Source organism: Drosophila serrata, unplaced genomic scaffold (genome assembly GCF_035046125.1).
Source record: "Drosophila serrata isolate PLE 108 unplaced genomic scaffold, ASM3504612v1 contig_240, whole genome shotgun sequence".
NCBI lineage: Eukaryota > Metazoa > Arthropoda > Insecta > Diptera > Drosophilidae > Drosophila > Drosophila serrata.
Genome location: NW_028257138.1, coordinates 1374870 through 1394820, shown reverse-complemented (window position 1 = coordinate 1394820; position 19951 = coordinate 1374870). Strand labels below are relative to the sequence as shown.

Sequence of the window (19951 nt, the reverse complement as noted above, 5' to 3'; positions counted from 1 at the left end):
AGCATAGTCAGCATAGCCTAGCGGCGACACAATCGCAATAACAACAACGAACGGTCAACAAACAGCAAACAATCAGTGGCGACTGCCAAGTGCGGGCTGTGTACTGTTGGCTGCGGAGTGTGGAGTGTAGACTGTGGACTGTGAACTGCCCGGCCTAATACAAATGTCATCCGTGCTAGACTCTTGCATGATCAATTGCCATTGGCACGTGATTGGCTTTCGTTGTGCGCCAGCCAGCGCCGTATATCAGTCACTCAGACTCGGCCAATGTAGCTACCTCGGACCACATTTTCACGCGTTACTTACACAATTTGTGGAGCGCGCCGACCCCGTTGCATGCGAAGTAGATGCCCTCCCAGAGCCTTGACACTCTTTTGGACTACGCAGGAGACGAATCTTAATGTTCCACAGTAGTTGCAGATGGGTGGGCGCCTTTCTCCTCTCAGCGGGATCACCGACAACGTTTGTCATGTGCTGCGAATTAGCAATTCATCTGCGACCAATTATAAAATGTCCATCAGGCGAACACTACGACCGGGTTTCCTAAGTACTCGGGGGAGTAAAGCCAAAGTGAATGTGCATAACCTTATAGCCAAAGCGTAGCGGTCTCATTAAACGGCAAAACTGACTGGTCAAAAGTGCAGCATAACGGCGTTGGAAGCTGGCTTATTATAGAGTTTTGTAGGACAACAATTAAATCATATCTAAAGTTAGCCCCAGTTGTGGCTTTAGTTGTGTCTCTATGGAAAGTGATACCTGACTTCAAGCCGAGATGTTCCAAGCACGGGGCTGGACTGGCCGCTTATGCAATTTTATCTGAAGCCGGAGGCTTTTTAGCCTGTCTAATTTATCGGCTATCATCGGTAAATAAAACACAGACCGTATCGGTCGCTCCTCCGTTCGCCTTTGAACAGCCTTACTTGCCGGTGGTTGTGCAGCACTTAATCTGCAATAACTCTGATTGTAAAGAATTGATTTCAATTGAATTCAAATTGAACCCCAATTGTTTGTCGCAATCAGTTTTATTTTTTAGTCAGGGCCTCGTCGAATCTCCCACTTCGAATGGGCTTTTTTCTGAGCCACAAACTCATTCTGTCCTGAGCACCGCGCTTTGAGGTCAGCTCTTATTTGGGTGCAGCTACCTTTTTGAAGCATATAGCGAGCTTATAACGGCACGTTTTTATAATTAAAACTTTTTTGGACCCGCGAATTGTCGCCACTTGATGGCTGATTCAGCGCAAATCGGTCTGCAGGCGACATAAAATTTTGGGACTTATTTTTTGCGCCCCTTTTGGATGCTGGGTACTGGTGATGTAGATTGCCATAACGACCATAAATTGCGTGTATTAAGCAACTACATGTAGCATTCTTTCTCCTGACGGCTCGTGGGCCAAGCAAAGCTCTGTTTCTCAATTAACATTCCAGCGTCGAACGCCGCGAAACAACACAAGTAACGTGCCTCAATATGCGATAATCGAGGGGAATAAACTTTGAATGATCCGCACTCAGAAGGTATTAAAACTGGAGTGCCATAAAGAACTTCGCCACTCACTGGGTTAACTGCTTTGATATCCTAAGAGAGACATACAGAACTTCCCCGATCGTAAAGGCCACCGCATTCCAGAAGCGGCAGTTTCTTAGTTTATATATATATGTATATGCACATATAGCTGGTGCTGTTAGAAATATATATTATAAGTATTGGCATTTGGCTGCGAGTTCGAGAAGGTCAAGCAAAGCTACAACAATGATCAGCAGAAACTCGGCAATTCCACCATAGATTCACGTTTGCATGTGCAAGGCAAATAAAACCGTGACAGCCTATGACCGAGATGTTGCCTTTGATCAGCCAAAGATGTTTAGCTCCGATACGATGTGACAGCCAATAAACACACTTGACATCTTAGGGATTATTTCCCTTTACATTAATCGAGAATAATTGCCTTAAATGCCCGTTAATCCTCCTCTAACTCTTCCATTCCTGCACCTAGGATCCGCAGAGGCACAGAGCAAACGAGCTTCACGCATCACCAGCTCTCGCAGCTTCGGCACCAACGTTAAGCCCACCAGCTCCAATGGCCTTAGCTTCGACTGCCCCGAGGAGTTCGGCTACTACCCCCATCCCACGGACTGCACCCAGTACTATGTGTGCGTCTTTGGCGGCGCGCTGCTCGAGAGCTGCACCGGCGGCCTGATGTACTCGCACGAGCTCCAGACCTGCGACTGGCCCCGTAACGTGGGGTGCGAGCTGGTGGATACCTCCTCGGAGCGAGGACCCTCGCGTATCCAGGGTCAGAGCCAGGCACAGCAGCAGCAACAGCATGTACCCAGCCGAGTTCGCTTCGGGGCAGCTTTCAGCAGCCCGGCCAGTACACCGAAGGCACCCACAGTGGCGCCTCAGTACCATCGTTCGCCCCCGCAGGTAATTCAGGCACAGGTGCAGCACATCCCGCCGCCGCCACCAGAGCTGCGAGTGCCGCCCAATCCAGTAATCACTTCGCGAGGTCAGCCAAAGGCACTGCTCGATTCCCAGGAGGACATAGCAAAGGTTCGTAAAGCTCGTAGTCATAAACTTTTGCGATTGAAAGATAGGTTGACTTTCGGACCGACTTGCTCTAATTATAAACAACTTTTTACAATTGAGTTTTCAAATCAAAATTATCATAATTAAACTTCAGTTGTACGCCGATGCTCAGGAGACACTGCCCCCCGTGGAGGAGGAGGAGTCCGATCGACAGCAGCGAGTGTACCGCGGCCAACCCAGTACCGTTAGTCAGGTGCAGCGCGATCGCGACGGAATCATCCACCAGGCCAGTATAAACGCCATCCCGCAGGCGGGCAAGATCGGATCGTATGCCTTCGGAACGGCCTACAGGTAAGCAGTCACTCCTCTATTGCGTCACTGCAACGTAGCTAGCTCTCAGCTCTCATTTATCGCTTCCAAATCGATGTCACCTACTACTTCTGATGCTAAATCAAGTCAAAATTTTATGCAACTCATCATATTTCATGCTCTTTTCTCTCATACAACGCATACTGCACTATCTCTAAATCTTGCTCCAATTGACACCGACACAAATACATTCCGAACCCGAACCCGACAACCGGACCGTTGAACCGCTTTTGGATAAAACTGTACGCAAACAGCAAAAGCTTGAACGAAGACCAGACGCTTGAATTCAAACTGTCCCACAACCGACTCCGCCGGGACCTCACCGGAGTCAAGGTCACGGAAAGTTTGCCCACAACTCGAACAGACACCGAGAATCCAAATGATTCAAATACGTCCAGCGAAGTAGTGGAGCCCGACGCCTTCACTATTCCTCCGATAAGCAGCGAGGACTCCAACTGTTCCAACAACTCACAAGAACGCGACGACGAGGCGGCGTCCGCCGTCACCAAGCCACAGAAATACTCCTCGAAGATCAGTCAGCCGAAGGGAGAACTCACCATGGAGTTCGATTACGAACAGGAAGCGGATGCGGATGATGAGGCAGTCGAAGACGGGGATGATGCGGCCACGGGCGAGTCCAAGAGGCGTCCCCGGCAGCTGAGGCCCATCTCACATACGTCCTCAAAGTGGCCGGGACAAAGCTACCGCGCCATTGACGCACCTCCTCCGCCGCAGGTGTACTCCCAGCAGCAGACGGGCTACACCTTCGGCAGCTACAATCCCTACCTCACACCACCCAACCACGCCCACAGTCCACTGGCGTTCGGCAACACTCACAACTATAACCAGTTAAGTCCCAGCTATCAAGCTTACATGCATCAGCAGCAGCAGGTGGCCCCGGCGGGTTCACATCCCCAGAACAAGCCCAAGGTCGTCTACACAGGCTACAATCTGTCGCTGCCTCCGCCTCCGCTGGAGGATGACTTTCGGCCCATTGCAGGCAATTACTACGGAGCATCAGGACCGGGACAGAGCAGTCCACGGCCCCTCAACCCCAACCAGCAGCAGCACTCGAGTCCTGGCGACTTACTGCCCTACCTCATACAGCAGCTGAAGGACCTCAAGGAGAGGCGCAAGCACCTACAGGCTGAAAATTTTGCCTACTTTCATCTGGACAATCAGCCAGTGAGCCAGACATCGCCTTCCGGCGGCACTTCGCTGCCCGCTCCCAGCACCACAGCGCGAACCCCCTTCAATCCCTATTCGCCCGTTGATCCTTCGAAGCCTCCCCAGCTGGTGACCACGAACGGTCAGTTCAGCACCATGGGCGGGTTCTACAATAACCATCAATCGGACCAGAGTTCCTATACGTCTTATCCCGGTAAGCTGGTCTCCCAGTACAGCATAGGCTCGGCCGACGGCCAGCGAGGCAGCACGACGGAGAGCAACTACTTCCAGTACAACATTTTAGCCAACCAGAAGATGAAGGGTGTCTTCAGCACCGCCCAGCCCACCCACAACCAGATCGGACACGCCGCCGTGAAGGTGCGGCCCCCGGTGACTCCCCTTCAGGTGACGCAGAACATCAATGTGGTATCGGCTCCGAACCTGGCGTACAACAGCCCCAACAGCCTACAGCAGGTTCCATTTCGCGACTTCTCCCACCTGCCAGTGGGCATCAGTTACGCCAACAACAGTAGCTTACCGGAATCGTACCAAACTTTTACAAAGGCGATCACCTCCACACAGGCCCCGGCGACAAACACAACCACGCCCAAGTCCCAGCTGACCAATTTCCAGTTTAACATCCATGAGTTCATGGCCAACCTGAAGTCCAGTGATTTGGCTAGTGTCAACCCGGCAATAAACCCGTTGATAAAGTACTTCAAACAGGTCAGCAGTGACGGGAACGGTAGCATTCGCAACGCGCTGGTGCTCCGTCGACCCGTAACGACCACCACGAGTTCAACCGACAGCCCAAGTACGACCACCCAGATGATTCCGACCACATCGAGCCCATTGGTGCAAAAGACCCGACTAAGAATGAAACCAACAGTGCCCACGCCTTCCACTCCGACCACGAAAAGAACTCTCAAGGGCTATGAGAGCTTTATCAGGGGAATACAGAACCAACTGAACAAGCAAGCCTCCTCCAGTCAAAGTCCCACCGCCAGTTCGTCGAACATCACTTCTAAAGTAACGACCACGCCGCCGACGACGACGACGACCGTTGAAAACATCGACTATTACGACGAGGATTACGAAGAAGACGCGGATATTCTGCCGCCATCGCAAATGCCGCCTTACATGCCCATGTCGGAGACTATGGCTCCTCCTCGCCCACAAATGGCCACAGTTGCTTCCGTCACGGAGTCCCCGGGAAAAGCACAACCCAACTTTCAGACCGGCTTCCTGGAAGCTACAACGACGCGACGCCCGTTCCCTAACTTCTCAAACCTCAACCAGCCAAGTGCCGAGTCCGGCGTACCGTCATTCATCAACTTTCCCAGCGACATATTCCAAGAGCTGAAGCAGCGACTGCCCCAGCTGCCAGAGGCCAACACACTCCCGCCCGGCCCTCGAGTTACAGCACCACGACTAAGCATGCGTCCGACATCCAATCCCAAATCAATCACCTCCAACACGACGCCGGCGTCCACGACGCAAGTGCGCTATACAACTCGTCCGCGAACGAGAGGACAGCAAAAGTGGATGACGATGGCCCCAGCCAGCCAGGACCCAAGAAACGACACCAACAATACCCCCGCCGTGGCCAGCAAGCACAGTAACCTGGGCGGCCTCCAGCTGAATTCCATTCATGTGGGTTCTGGCGCGGACAGACACAGGTACCTATAAGCGAGCCGAGGCATTCGCTACTACTATCCGCTGCTAGTTGTGCCAGTTACTGTGTGCCGCTACACAAATATACACAGAAATCAGTGAATACAAGGAACAGGCCATCTATGTACATATATAGTATATACTCCACGCCCGTCGACCCATCTGGCGACATTACTGCCTATACATACGTCTACCTGGACCCGTAACTAAGCGATCTCACTGATCAAACTTACCAAAGCTGTACAGTTGACTAAACAAGAGTTCTCTGGACGTGGATACGCTTACGTTAACTCTCTAATGCTCTAATTCTCTCTAACTCTAACTGTAACTCTAATTTTAACTATAACTGTAACTTACTAACTATACTAACAAACTAACTACTATAACTAACTCTAACGTAAAGCTAAATACGTTTTTCTGCTCCCACTTGAGCTCATCACATTTCCGTTATCTGTCTTTATTTGCTATTATTTGATTTGAATTGTTTTTGATCTCGTTTTACATTCTTCTCTCCTGTTTACGAACATATATATCATCGTCATTACCTCCTCATAACCACCCATGTTAATTGTTGTGAATTTTTGCCAATGTAAATAATCAACGCTCCCTACACGACAACACCACTACCATCACACCTTCAACAACGAATACAACAAAACAAAAATATAACTGAAAAATAACTACAACGTGTACAGAGTTGAGTCATCCTCACCGTCATCGCTAGGGGTGCCGCCACCCGCTAATATTTTTGTACAGCCGACACCACAAGCTCCATTGCCACAGATAGAACCCAATCGTAACTATTACAATGCATCCATATTTAATCATGGGGGCGGCTACCAACAACAACAACAACAAAAATCGCAGCAGCAACAGCAGCAGCCACAACAACAACAGCTACAGCCAACACCATTCCAACAAGTGCAATCGCAATCGCAATCGCAACCGCAACAACAGCAACATCAGCAGCAGGCACAAGCCCCCCAACAACATCCCTATGATTCATCATATTATTCTGTTTACGACGATGATATTGATTTATATAGGGACCTCGAGTACCAGCAGCAGCACCAACAGCAGCAGCCGCAGGAACAGGAGCAGCGACAGCCGCCCAGCACCCAGCAGTACCAGCCTGCAGTGCGCCAGCAACAGCAGTCCACCTACCGTCCCCTAGAGCACTCGGCCACGCCGACTCCGACCCAGAAGTCTGCCTACGGCAACCAACCCACCTTGAGCTACAGCACCGACTACGACGATGATATAAATGCCCAGGTAGTTCTACAAATAAGTTATTATTTGAGTTCAAATTCAAGTTGTGATAGTTTCATTCCTTCTTTCCTTGTTTAAAACAGTTAATAGTTACAATTATATCATGTAAGTAATAAGCAACTTTGATCTTCTTTTGTAGATCGAGCAGGACAACTTGTACGATCAGCCAACACGCTTGCCGCAGAGGTAAGTAAAATTGATCACCAGCTTAACTTCATAAATTAGGTTGGAGCATTTCGAAAGAAAACCATCCACCGAAAAGAAAATTAACCGGCACAGAAACAGTCAGCCTTGCAGAGAACCTTAACCCAAGTGCACTAAGGAATACCTCAGACTAGATAGCGTCCCCTGCCAATATCATCATAATCATTATCACAAACACATCCACACACAGCCTTAAACACAAACAGCCGCACACTGCATCAAAATTTAGACACCACAACCAAATCAATACGAATACACCCAAAGACAATGCATTTATCTACCAGGCCGGAGCAGGTGGCTATTCAGAGACTGGATGTCAGGGCGACACCCTCGAGCGTCGGTGGCGGCTCACCCTCAACGACTCCTGCCTCACGCCCTGATGGCCGCACCTACTACGACACGCTTACCACGCTAGCCGATGCCCCGGGCGACTACAGCTACTCCAGTTCTGCGGAGTATGCGTACGGCTCCTCGTCAGAGGACTACGATCAAAGCGATCGCACTGTGACCCGAGTCCAATCCTACGCCAAGACGGATGACTATGATCTGATCGCCAATGTTGTGGGTCCCACCAGTAAGAGCTCCACACCGGCTCCGGCGCCTATACGAACCACACAAAACACGAAACCATCGACGACGGCGATTAACAAAAATCCGACCAAGAGTTCCATCGGCACCACACAAAATTTTAAGGGCACTAAGTCCACAACAAGAACAACTCCAACTCCAACTACAATAGCAACCACACCACAGCCCACGACAACAACAACAACAAAAGTAGCAAGGTATTATCACCAGTTGATAGCGAAATGAGCGCCAGACACAGGTCTTTCTCTTACAGTCGCCTTCTAACGCAATCGCCATTTAGTCACTAGCCGGCTTTCAGTGTTTTAGTTTAGTTATTTATTTCTAAACTCTCATTTCCGCCATACGCACACGTGCAGCTTGCGAGTTCTTCAACAATTATACAGAAAACACACAACTACACAGACTCACTCACAGCCATTTATGGTCAGGGACTTATCAAAGGAGCTCACTGATGTCTTTGGCATCAGCAGTGCGCCTAGTACGGCATTTCCTATGATCAGCCATCGATCCGAGACTCTGCTGACTGTTTAAACTATTTCTATCCCCCTGGAATGTGATTAAGTATCCGTATACATTGCATGACTACTCATAAGATAACTCTTAGCAATCGCGCATGAGCATGCATATATTCGTAATTAGCAGCTATGGGATGATCGAAACAGATAACCCAAACGAATTTCGAAATCTGAGAACCAAAAGGATAGACAGATAGGACCCCAACACACTTAGCCCTAAGTTACTAACACCTATGCGATTACTTATTTAAATACACGTCTCTTCTACAGCTCAAAAGCGCATGCAAATAAGCCATATAAACAACAAGTTTCCAACAAGTTAAAGACAACCACCACCACAAAAGCTCCCAGTACAACACCTCCCAGTCCCGTCACCACAACCACCTCCACACCACCCCCATCGAAACCTTCGTCATATAGTTCGAACCCCTTTCTCAAATCGAAGTTACAGAGCCTGGCGAAGCCGCTGGCTTTCTTTGTATCAAACAACCAGCCCCAAGGCCCCAGTAGTACCGCCAGTTACCGCCAGTTTCAAAACCTTACACACTCCCTCCGACAGTCCACAGTTAAAGATCCTGTTCCAGATCTACTTTTTGTCCCAACTCTTCCCCCTGTAAGCCTTTTGCGCTCAACTACGCAGGAGCCTCTGGTGGAGAACAGCCTAGGCAAAAGTCAACTTCAGCATGTCGAAACGGTCTTCGATGAGAGCCAGAACATTCACGTTCAGACAGCCGAAGTGCCCAGGAGCCGCTCATTCGAAACGAGCACCTCCACATTCCTGGATTTTATTAATGCCGCCGCCTACGGCACGAGCCCGCGTGGCAATCTGCTGCACTCGGTGCCAGAAAAAACTTTGAAACCAACGAGCAGGGAATTTATCCCATTAAAGGGCCATGACTTTGAGTCAAGTTCAACAGAGCCGGAACAACAGCGCAAACGCATTCAAACCTACATCACCTCCGACGTGGCGCCCCAGAGTTTCAGAGTTACGCTTAGCGATAAAGTGATGGCGCCGCCAGATGATATGACCAGCGATAGTACTACGCATCCAAGTAGACCAATTCAATATAGTCTGCAAAGTGGATCGAGTGGCTTTAGCTTACGCGTGGAGCAGGACCAAAGTGAGACTAATGACTCTGAGCCATCCCTCAGCTTTGTGAAGAAAAAACTGTCATCAAGCACTACCAGCACTCCTAGGCCTACTTTAATTACCACCCAATCTGAGCCTTCTGAGGATTATGTGGAGATTGTCCCAACGACGTATGTCCCACCCCTGCGCATTTGGCGTAATGGCAGACCCACCATTCAACAGGCGTTTTACAGGCCAACAACCAGCCCTGCAAGTTCGACATCAACTACAATTTCAAGTACAACTACAGGAGCTCCGCTCAAGTCAACTGTTAGTGTGGAGACCAGTAGCACCATTAGAAGCACCACAACACCGAAGATCCAGGGGCCACCAAGCACCGAACGTTATACGGCACCAGCGGCAGGTCAAAGCTTCTCGGCCCGCGCCAGTTTCTTAAGGGATAGCCTGAACCGAGTGACGGCCAACCCTGCAATTCGATTCGTTTCTCCATACAAGAGCCTGGAAAACTTGCTGCAGGAAGACCGTCAGCATCAGCACCACCAATTGCGGACGACCGCTAGACCACGTTACACGAACGCACCCGCTTTTCCGTCCTTCCTTCAGAGTACAACCAAGCCCCCAAAAAATCTCTTCATGACCGCCTCTGTAAGAAACACCAGTCAAGAAGTTCTGGCCACAATGGCAACAGGAAACGCCCGTAATTTCAGTGTGAGTGACGCCATCCTCAGCACATTCAGCCCACAGCGACCAGCTCCAAACATGCTGCGAACCACTTCCAGTACAACTACAACATCAACCACGACCACCGAACCACCAGCTCCACCAGAAATGACAACCATTGCAAGCAGCACAACAAATGCTTTCGCAGTGGTTGCCTCTTCTTCCATCCGCGTATCGCGTCCTCGGGGCCGCTCGCGATACACGGTAGCCACTCTGAATAGTCTGTTGGATAGCGAGGACGAACCCACGACTTATGCGCCCAAGTTCAAGTTGCCCAGCGGGTACGACACAAGCCCGTACCAAAAACGAAAGCCCCTTCGTGTCAGGGTGATTAGTAACCAAAGGCCGCTTTTTGGTGCTGCGCCTACTGCGAAGCCGCAGGAAAAGTACGAAGCCTACAAGGCCGCCTTGCAGGCCAAGGACTCCTCCGTATATGGTGTCTCAAGTGTTTCGGCCAAGTCGCTAAGGCGTAAGCCCATTGAAAACGGGGCCAATATTCAAGACGAGCCTCGTGCCGAGGCGTTGATCAGCCAGCACCCGTTGGAGGTCAGGCAGCAGAACAGCTTGGAAGAGACTGGCACGGCGGCGGCGTCCAGCTCCACTGAGCACGTCGTGGCCATAACAGATCGCCCCACCGGAAAATTTCTCTACTCCAATAAATATCGCCAGCAAACGGCGGAACGCACTCTGGCGGAGAGCCTTCAGAATGCGGGCTACATCACAGCCTCGAACGGACGGCCCCAGAAGTTCCGATCGGCCAACGTGATCGAGCAGCTCAGGCAGTTACTTGTTGGGAGCGACAGCAACAGCAATAGCGACGAGAGCGGCACGTCCCAGTTCGTAGACGAGTATTCCGTGCCCGATATAAAGGCGGCTGTCGATGAGATTAAGCAGCTGTACTTGCCCACCGACCGATCAGCCTCGAAACCGAGCACGACTACGCTGCGTCCTACCACAACGCTCATTCCTCCACCCCCTCTACCCTCACCCCGACCCACCGCCACAGACTCTGTGACAGCCAACCTATCCAAAGCGAACTCCTTTTCCTCCACCTTTAGCGCCTCGATCACTGATCCCACTCCAACTGCAAGAACCCCCCAAAGCACCCTCGATGTTAGTACCGCTAGAATCCCGACAGTCTCACCAGTTTCTCCCAACCCCAACCCCAACCCGAACCCGAACCCGAACCCAAACCCGACTCCAAAACCGACCCCTGCCACCGCTACACCCTCCATGTTTGCACCGCTCACTGCGCGCGCTTCTAGGGTTAACAGTGTGATAAAGTCGTCGATTGCCGCCGCGGCCGCACAGGTTGGTCAGTCCGGCGTAGGTCCTAGCCCCTCCACTTATCAGCTGCAAGTGGCGCCGGGCAAGGCCCACAAATTCCAATTCGGCTCCGCCCCCAACAATAAGAACCAACACCAACACCAAGCAAGCAGCAGCAACCCTAATGGCGCCGCAGTCTCAGCTTCAGCCACGGTGAAGTGCTCTGACAGCACACCGAACGCCAAATGCAACGAGATCCCTTCAAGGTATAGATACCCGTACAGATTCCGACTCCTCTAAGCTCAGTCGATCCCAGCCATCACTCTACTCTCTGTATCCGTATCGCTCTCTCTACTATGTTACTTCTTTTAGCATCACCGTAATTTCGTTTTGAACACATCCAACCATAGCCATAGCCCCCACTGTACTGTACTTTATTCCGTACTGCTCCAAAGCTTTCTTTAGTCTCATTTCTACCCACAACATATCCACCCACCTCTAATCTACGTACTTAGTCACTCCCACTAGGCTAGTGTTGATTGTTGGCTTACTACAACGCCCACCGAACAGTATTCGTTCGTATTGTGCTCACAATAACGTCCACTCTCACTTGAAAATCCTTTCGCTGGAATACTGGCATAGTACAAGGATACACATAAGTACATACTAAATTTTAGCTGCTGTGTAAAATGTTGCTATAGACCTTGGTATATCAAACCGTAAACGTTCGTTAACCGCTCTAAATTATAAATAAATTATATTTGAACCGGTGGTGGCCCGTAAAAGTAAAAACGAAAAAGTAAATTCACAAACATTCTTTATATTGATATTTATGGTTATTATTTCTTTGATTTAAAGTATAAACCGGTTGCCGAATCAAACCGAAATTGCACTGGCTGTGAGAACTAAGAAGTTTGAAAGGACAAAACGCAAAACTTTGAGAACTTTCGACCAACAAATTTTAGACATTTTTATACTTTTTGAAATTGGACTCAGAACGAAGGAAATTTAAAGACGCAAGCAATATAAGCACATTTTACCGAGTCTAAATTTAGTAGATGCTTTTGTGTCGCAATCTGAGACATTTTGATGGAAAAAATCGACCAGAGATCTGTCAAAGATTAACAGGGGATCACAGCGGTCGTTTGAATATTGATTTAATATAGCTGTCATCTATCTCTCAGTATTTTATACATTGTAAATCTCTTGTCTTCTTCTTAGTGTTCCTGCGGTCTTAACACAAAATTACACACATTCGTCTTTTCTCAGCCTGTATTTACCACCGTCAAGCAAGTCAAGTTCCAACACGTGACACATATAAGTATGCTATACAACTTTTTGGTTCTCACTGTTTAAAAATAGGATGAATTGAAGAATTGCCTGGTTTTTTGGGTGGTGAAGGTTTTATCACTGTTACTATTACTATTATATTGTGGGCGAAATACTAACAACCATTGTGTTATGTTTATATAATAATTAATCCTGCATCTATATGTATGTCTGCCTATTTGTGTAGCACAAACTAGTAAATCTACTGGCAGCAATTGTAAATTGTTTTGAGTAGAGCAAATCTCTCTTTTTACCGACCTCAAACCAAAGCTATTTTCCCTAAAGACCTAAATAAATATACGCAAAATATTATTTTTTGAAACAACAATAGGAACAGGGGCAGTGCTATTTACGCAAACCAGAACCGGGACGTAATCGCCACACCGAACCGCGGAACTCACCCACCGTAAGCACAGGGTTACGCGAAAAATGCATCCCAGTGAATCTAAATGAAATCTTCTCTCCAGACGAACCCGGCCTACACTGAAGCCGTCGGGTACAATTGTGTCGAAGGCCCAGGAGTTTGTTGACATATACCGATATCCCCCAAGTCGACCAGACCCCATTTACCCGCAGCCAACACCCGACAAGACCGCAGCCAAGTGCCGCAAGGATGTGTGCCTGTTGCCGGACTGTTACTGCGGAGGCAGGGACATACCTGGTAAGTGTAAGCCTGGTTAAATAGACATAATTTTTGATGTAGAAAGTGGCCGAAATTAATGACATGTAGGCGGTCTGAGCGCCGCAGAGACGCCGCAAATCGTACTGATGACATTTGACGATGCCGTCAACACCATAAACATCGACCTCTACCAGGAACTCTTTAATAATATGTCCCGGAAGAACCCAAACGGCTGCCCCTGGCGCGGCACCTTTTACCTGTCCCACGAATGGACAGACTATGGCATGGTGCAGGATCTCTACTCCGAGGGACATGAAATGGCATCACATACCATTTCGTAAGTTGTGCCGCTTCAGCCATGGTTACTGCCACGCCACCATCGTCTGCATTAGTTTCCCACTCGCTTATGTCTATTTATTCTGGTCTCAGTTCTCTGTCTGCCAATATTTTCTTGACATAGTTTCATCCACATTCCCCATCTGCATTGCTAGGCGAGCTACCGGTCGAGAGTATCCCCCAAATCGTTCTCTTGACCTTTGACGATTCAGTAAATGACTTGAACAAGCAGTTGTACACAGATCTCTTTGAGAAGGGTCGTGTTAATCCCAATGGCTGTCCAATCACAGCCACCTTTTACGTCTCCCATGAGTGGACGGACTACAGTCAGGTGCAGAATCTGTACGCCGATGGACACGAAATGGCTTCCCATACAGTTTCGTAAGTAGATGGAGCTCGGCTCACGACTAAGATCCCAGACACAGAAACACAGCAATGACAACAACTAAAAGCAGCACCAAGTCAAAGTAGTTAAAGCAGTTAGTGAAATCGCCCTCTACACTGCACCAATGCACTATTCAGGATTACTAACCCATATCCAAATCAAAATCCACTGCTAAATTAACAAAGACAATGCAACTGAATAAGCCGAGTATTCTAACCACGTTCTTCTACAGTCACAGCTTCGGCGAGCAGTTCTCGCAGAAAAAGTGGACCCGTGAAATTGCAGGACAGCGGGAGATCCTATCCGCATACGGCGGTGTCAAGCTGTCCGATGTGCGGGGCATGCGGGCACCGTTCCTTTCCGTGGGCGGCAATAAGATGTACAAGATGCTGTACGACTCGAACTTCACCTACGACTCCTCCATGCCTGTCTACGAGAACCGCCCGCCCTCCTGGCCCTACACCCTTGACTACAAAATTTTCCACGACTGCATGATTCCGCCCTGTCCCACGCGCTCCTACCCAGGTGTGTGGCAAGTGCCCATGGTCATGTGGCAGGACTTGAACGGGGGTCGTTGTTCGATGGGTGACGCCTGCTCAAACCCCAGCGACGCCGATGGTGTGACCAAAATGATTATGAAGAACTTTGAGCGACATTACACCACAAACCGGTAAGCTTAAAGCATAAGCCTTAGGTGAGCCCACAGAGTGTTATATATATATATATATATCTATGAATTTAAAACGCTATTGAGAATTCTAACTTTAGTCTGTACATGTTTTTAATTCACAGCGCCCCTTTCGGCCTGTTCTACCACGCTGCCTGGTTCACGCAGCCCCACCACAAGGAGGGATTCATTAAGTTCCTCGACGCCATCAATGCCATGCAGGATGTCTGGATCATCACCAACTGGCAGGCGCTGCAGTGGGTAAGGGACCCAACGCCGACGTCTCGGATAAACTCCTTCCAGCCATTCCAGTGCGATTACTCGGTGAGTAAACTACAAAGTGATTTTTTAAGGCACATAGTTTATCTTGTAATTATTACTGGCTTTTAACTAGGATCGGCCAAAGCGCTGCAACAACCCCAAGGTGTGCAATCTGTGGCACAAGTCCGGCGTCCGCTACATGAAAACGTGCCAACCCTGCCCCGACATCTACCCCTGGACTGGTAAATCCGGAATCCGATCCTCTCGCATAGACAATGAAAATGTTGAAGAGCCTGCGGCGTAAAACTACAGTCTCGCATAGACACTCAGTGGATTGAGACCTTAGGCTAGAAGCAGTAGGCAATTGGAACACTCAACCGTCCCAGATGCCGAAGAGTAACAGCCACTATATTCATTGAGGCACAAAATACGGAATTCACTCGTTAAATGTTATAAATTCCATGTACTTTAATTCTTTAGGTAATTTTTTAAAGAAATGAAGGACAGGAACGATCATAGTTAATTTCTTTTGGAGCATGTTACATCAAATTATTTATTCCCTCTTATGAACGTATATACTCAATACCTATGTATATCTGTATATTCCTATAGATTGCGACGAATACAATTATACTTGTAGTTGCACACGCAATCCCAGCAATTGTAGACGTAGAGCAAAGCAATTAGGCGTAAGACCATAGATTATTAAGTACTAATAAATTGCGTTTTTGGTGCACCGAGTCCTTGGATGGGTTGGCATGCCCCTTAGGATTTGGCTGCACCAAGGTCGATGGTTTTCTCCAGCCGGAAACACGAAACGCATTTAGAAATTAGGCTAATACTATTCGTGTTTAACTTGTGATAAAGAGTTACATCTGAATTTATGTATTATTAGATGTGCACTACCAGCACCTTCTCGGCACAATATTTTCCCGTTTTTCACATATGCATACTGCAAAGAACACGTCTAAGTTGCAATATTTTCCTGGAACTGGGTACCTTGAAATAGACAAGTCCAAACTCCATACTCCCAATATCAACCCTCATTCTTCTCCGCTTAAAAATCGAAATAAATAAAACTCATAAGGATTTAATACGAGCATTCACGGTTAAAACAGTTTCGAAAGCTATAGTTTCAAAACAGTAATATAATGGAATGCGTAGTGGATTCGAGGAGGTATAGGAAATACCCATCGATATCCGTTAAAGTCAGCGAAGACAGGGAGCAATGTATAGGTAGATAGTTAAAATGAGACAATTGCCAATACTTAGCCGTTCTGCAGAAAAAAAAAATAAAAAAAAGCTATAAACAACAATCGGTTCATTGAAACGACGTGCAAGCAAGTTCATCAACTTTAGGTAACATCTAAGGGATAACTAAATATACGAAAGTATTAAAGGGATTCGAAATTAAATAATTAGAGATAATAGTCGATTAGAACAAGCTGCATATACTATAAGGACATGTAACAATAGACCTAAACTATTCACAGCAGGGCGCAATATAAGATAAATTTCAAGAAACGAGTGAATTAAGTATTTTTTGCTAATGATTGTACAAAATTATACCCTATATATGAGTGAATGTATGTTTGTAATAAAATTTACTATTTAAAATAATATCGAATTTGTTGTTTCGAACCAAAACAAAACAATTATAAGTAAACCCATCAGGTTTTATGATAAGCTTTTGACGCAGGTGTTACAATTAATATACTCGATTTGGAGCCCTATAATTTGGTAAGGTGACGACCCCTAGCGTGCAGCCCCATTATACTTTTTGGGATGGTATAAATAAAGCTGCAAGTCCCGCCAATGCCAACACTTGGAGCACAGCCCCGGAGGACTTGAAGTCGTTATGCTGAGTGCTTGGATATTTGCAGCTCTATTGGCCCTCCAATGGGACGCCGCTACAGGAGCGTCCTTCGAGACTGAGTTGCCAGAAAAATGTGTTAGTCGGCGACTTATTAACCGTTATCAGTTAAATGAGGAAATCTACGGACAAGGGAAGTGCGGAAATAATCATCAGACGAAATATCGAGATAAGCGCCGTGTCGATCCAACTTTCCATGGCAATCCCAAGCCGCGGGCAGATCTTTTGGCTGGCAAATTTCACGTAAATTCGTACAACTTCGATCAGACGAACTCTTTGGTGGGTTTGGTTAAGAAAATAGCCGAGGAGTACCTTAAAAAATGCCCGCCAATCATATATTACGATAGTTTTGTCGAAAAATCAGATGGCCTGATTCTAGAGAACTTATTTAAGGTAAGTTATATCTCAGCCTCTGGTTAGCTTAAAAAAGTTACTTATATATTCATAAAGGATTTGTTTCTTTGCAAAACCCCACATATTTAAGTTTAGGCTTTAAGTCAATACTTATAGCATTGTGTTTTTTCGCAGACTCTCCCCATTACTTTCTACCATGGCGGGATTAATTCTCGCTATGAAGCAAAAAACTCCCACTTCACAAGCCCTATAGATAGTAATTGCAAAAGTTACATCCTATTCCTTTCGGACCCACTGATGACGCGTAAGATTCTGGGCGCCCAAACAGAAAGTCGGGTGGTTCTCGTCTCTAGGTCAACACAGTGGAAGCTTCGTGACTTTTTGTCTTCGGAACTGTCTTCGAACATTGTCAATTTGCTAGTAATCGGAGAATCCCTTATGGCCGACCCAATGCGAGTAAGTATAAATACCAAGATTTAGGAAATATTTAAGGTCCACTTACCCCTGCCACAGGAACGTCCATACGTGTTGTACACCCACAAGCTATACGCAGATGGCCTCGGCTCTAATGTTCCCGTGGTGCTCACCAGCTGGATAAAGGGAGCTTTGTCCCGACCACACATCAATCTCTTTCCTCCAAAATTCCAAATGGGTTTCGCCGGCCATCGCTTCCAAGTTTCGGCCGCTAATCAGCCGCCCTTTATCTTCCGCATCCGTACTTTGGACTCCTCGGGCATAGGCCAGTTGCGGTGGGACGGCGTGGAGTTTCGGCTTTTGAACATGATCGCAAAGCGCCTTAACTTTTCGGTGGACATCACCGAAACGCCCACGAGAGCCTTAACGCGCGGAGTCGTTGACAACATCCAACAGCAGATCGTGCAGCGGTCAGTAGATATAGGGATGTCCGGCATTTATATAACCGAGGAGCGGCTGCGAGATTCGGACATGTCCGTGGGACACTCTCGTGACTGTGCAGCTTTCATAACGCTGGCGTCAAAAGCGCTTCCCAAGTACAGGGCGATCATGGGACCGTTTCAGTGGCCCGTCTGGGTGGCTCTGATTTGCGTGTACCTAGGAGGCATCTTTCCGATCGTCTTTACCGACCGCCTGACCCTCAGCCACTTGCTGGGCAACTGGGGCGAGATGGAGAATATGTTCTGGTATGTGTTTGGCATGTTTACCAACGCGTTCACATTCAGCGGCAAATACTCATGGAGCAGCACGCAGAAGAACTCTACGCGTCTCCTGATCGGCGCCTACTGGCTATTCACGATAATTATTACTTCTTGTTACACCGGCTCCATCATAGCCTTTGTAACTTTGCCAGCTTTTCCAGATACGGTGGACTCTGTGATGGACCTCCTAGGTCTGTTCTTCCGTGTGGGCACCCTGGGTGAGCAGAGAAGAGAAAGGAAATTTAAGGATGACTCAATTCATAGCAACTTACAGATAATGGGGGATGGGAGAAATGGTTCCAAAACTCTACTCACATTCCAACCTCTAGACTGTACAAGAAGATGGAGTTTGTCGGGACCCTCGAGGAAGGCATCGGCAACGTCACGCAGAGCTTCTTCTGGAACTACGCTTTTCTCGGCTCTAAGGCTCAACTGGAGTACTTGGTACAGTCGAACTTCTCGGATGAGTAAGCATGAACATGCCCCCCTCTGCTGCTGCAAAGTATGTAATTTTTTCCTCGTCTAGAAACATATCACGACGTTCGGCGCTGCATCTAAGCGAAGAGTGCTTCGCTCTCTTCCAAATAGGACTGCTCTTTCCCCGAGAGGTCGTTTACAAGAGCAAGATAGACTCGATGATCCTGTTGGCGCAACAGAGCGGTCTTATTACCAAAATAAACAACGAGGTCAGCTGGGCCATGCAGCGGTCGGCTTCGGGTCGCTTGCTACAGGCCAGTTCGTCGTCGTCGCTGCGGGAGATCATACAGGAGGAGCGCCAGCTGACCACGGCAGACACGGAGGGGATGTTCTTGCTCATAGCGCTCGGCTACTTTCTGGGGGCCACGGCCCTCGTGTCCGAAATCGTGGGCGGAATAACGAACAAGTGCCGGCAGATCATAAAGCGCTCTCGAAAGCCGACCTCCAGCTCCTGGTCCTCCCGCCACAGTTCGGCCGCCATGGGTGGAGAGCCGCTCACCGAGGCCGAGCAGCAGGCGCACGATGAACGGAAAGCGGCGCGGCGGGTCGCCGCCGAGGATGGCCAGAAGATGAGTTTCGGCATGCGCGAGTTTAACCTCACTAGGACGACGCTACGCGAGCTTTACGGCAGCTACAGCAGACCCGATCCGTCCTCCCTTCCTGCGGCGCCCCCCGAGCATGGCCACTCGAATGCCATAGTCACCAGATATAGCTACTTGGAAGACGACGAGTCGTCCCGGGAAGCCATCGAGTCGCTGCACCGTTTAGACGACTATATTTCGCAGATGGATGAGTCTTCTCCGCAGCACTTTTTGCCGGACGAAGTGTTTGGTGCACACACTGAACCGCGCGATTCTGAAACACAATAGGCACACATTAAAGAGTACCACTATTTATGTGTGTGTATGTACTTTGCGCACGTTTGCTGGTCGCTCCAGCAATGTAACACGAAACTACATAAAAATTGTCAATAAGAAAGCCTTTCCGCGGATAAATGTATCGATATTCGAGCACACTTACCCCTTCCACCAGTTGCGCATTGCGATCAGCTGTCTTTTAGGGGCCGCAGCCTGCGTGTCCAAAATC

General features: G+C 48.4%; 2 protein-coding genes across 3 annotated transcripts in view; both read left to right on the top strand.

Moving 5' to 3' along the window:
• Positions 1-16606, top strand: part of Cda5 (Chitin deacetylase-like 5) — a 35405-nt gene extending 18799 nt beyond the window's left edge. Inside the window, exons 3-15 of one of the 2 annotated variants that reach the window (XM_086830382.1) lie at positions 1992-2548; positions 2679-2875; positions 3148-5739; positions 6430-7006; positions 7143-7189; positions 7492-7992; positions 8581-11652; positions 13047-13121; positions 13183-13376; positions 13829-14054; positions 14291-14728; positions 14851-15049; positions 15120-16606. In XM_086830382.1, coding sequence (XP_086686508.1) covers positions 1992-2548; positions 2679-2875; positions 3148-5739; positions 6430-7006; positions 7143-7189; positions 7492-7992; positions 8581-11652; positions 13047-13121; positions 13183-13376; positions 13829-14054; positions 14291-14728; positions 14851-15049; positions 15120-15290 — 8846 coding nt within the window. In that variant the 3' untranslated portion in view covers positions 15291-16606. Of the gene's footprint in view, positions 1-1991; positions 2549-2678; positions 2876-3147; positions 5740-6429; positions 7007-7142; positions 7993-8580; positions 11653-13046; positions 13122-13182; positions 13377-13828; positions 14055-14290; positions 14729-14850; positions 15050-15119 lie in introns of those variants that run through there. The other variant, XM_086830381.1, reaches the window with a different exon arrangement.
• A 238-nt stretch (positions 16607-16844) lies between these two features.
• On the top strand, positions 16845-19860 carry Ir21a (Ionotropic receptor 21a). Its single transcript, XM_020945225.2, has 5 exons — positions 16845-17252; positions 17388-17669; positions 17727-18606; positions 18663-18855; positions 18915-19860. Exons 1-5 carry the CDS (start codon positions 16845-16847, stop codon positions 19732-19734), a joined length of 2583 nt encoding a protein of 860 aa, XP_020800884.2. The 3' UTR covers positions 19735-19860.
• Positions 19861-19951: the final 91 nt, after the last annotated feature.

Excerpts from the sequence above, each read along its gene's own strand:
- Ir21a (XM_020945225.2), top strand. The coding sequence starts at position 16,845 with ATGCTGAGTGCTTGGATATTTGCAGCTCTATTGGCCCTCCAATGGGAC. Across the intron at positions 17,253-17,387 it reads TTCTAGAGAACTTATTTAAG|ACTCTCCCCATTACTTTCTA; the intron begins GTAAGTTATATC and ends GTTTTTTCGCAG. Across the intron at positions 18,607-18,662 it reads CTTCCGTGTGGGCACCCTGG|ATAATGGGGGATGGGAGAAA; the intron begins GTGAGCAGAGAA and ends AGCAACTTACAG.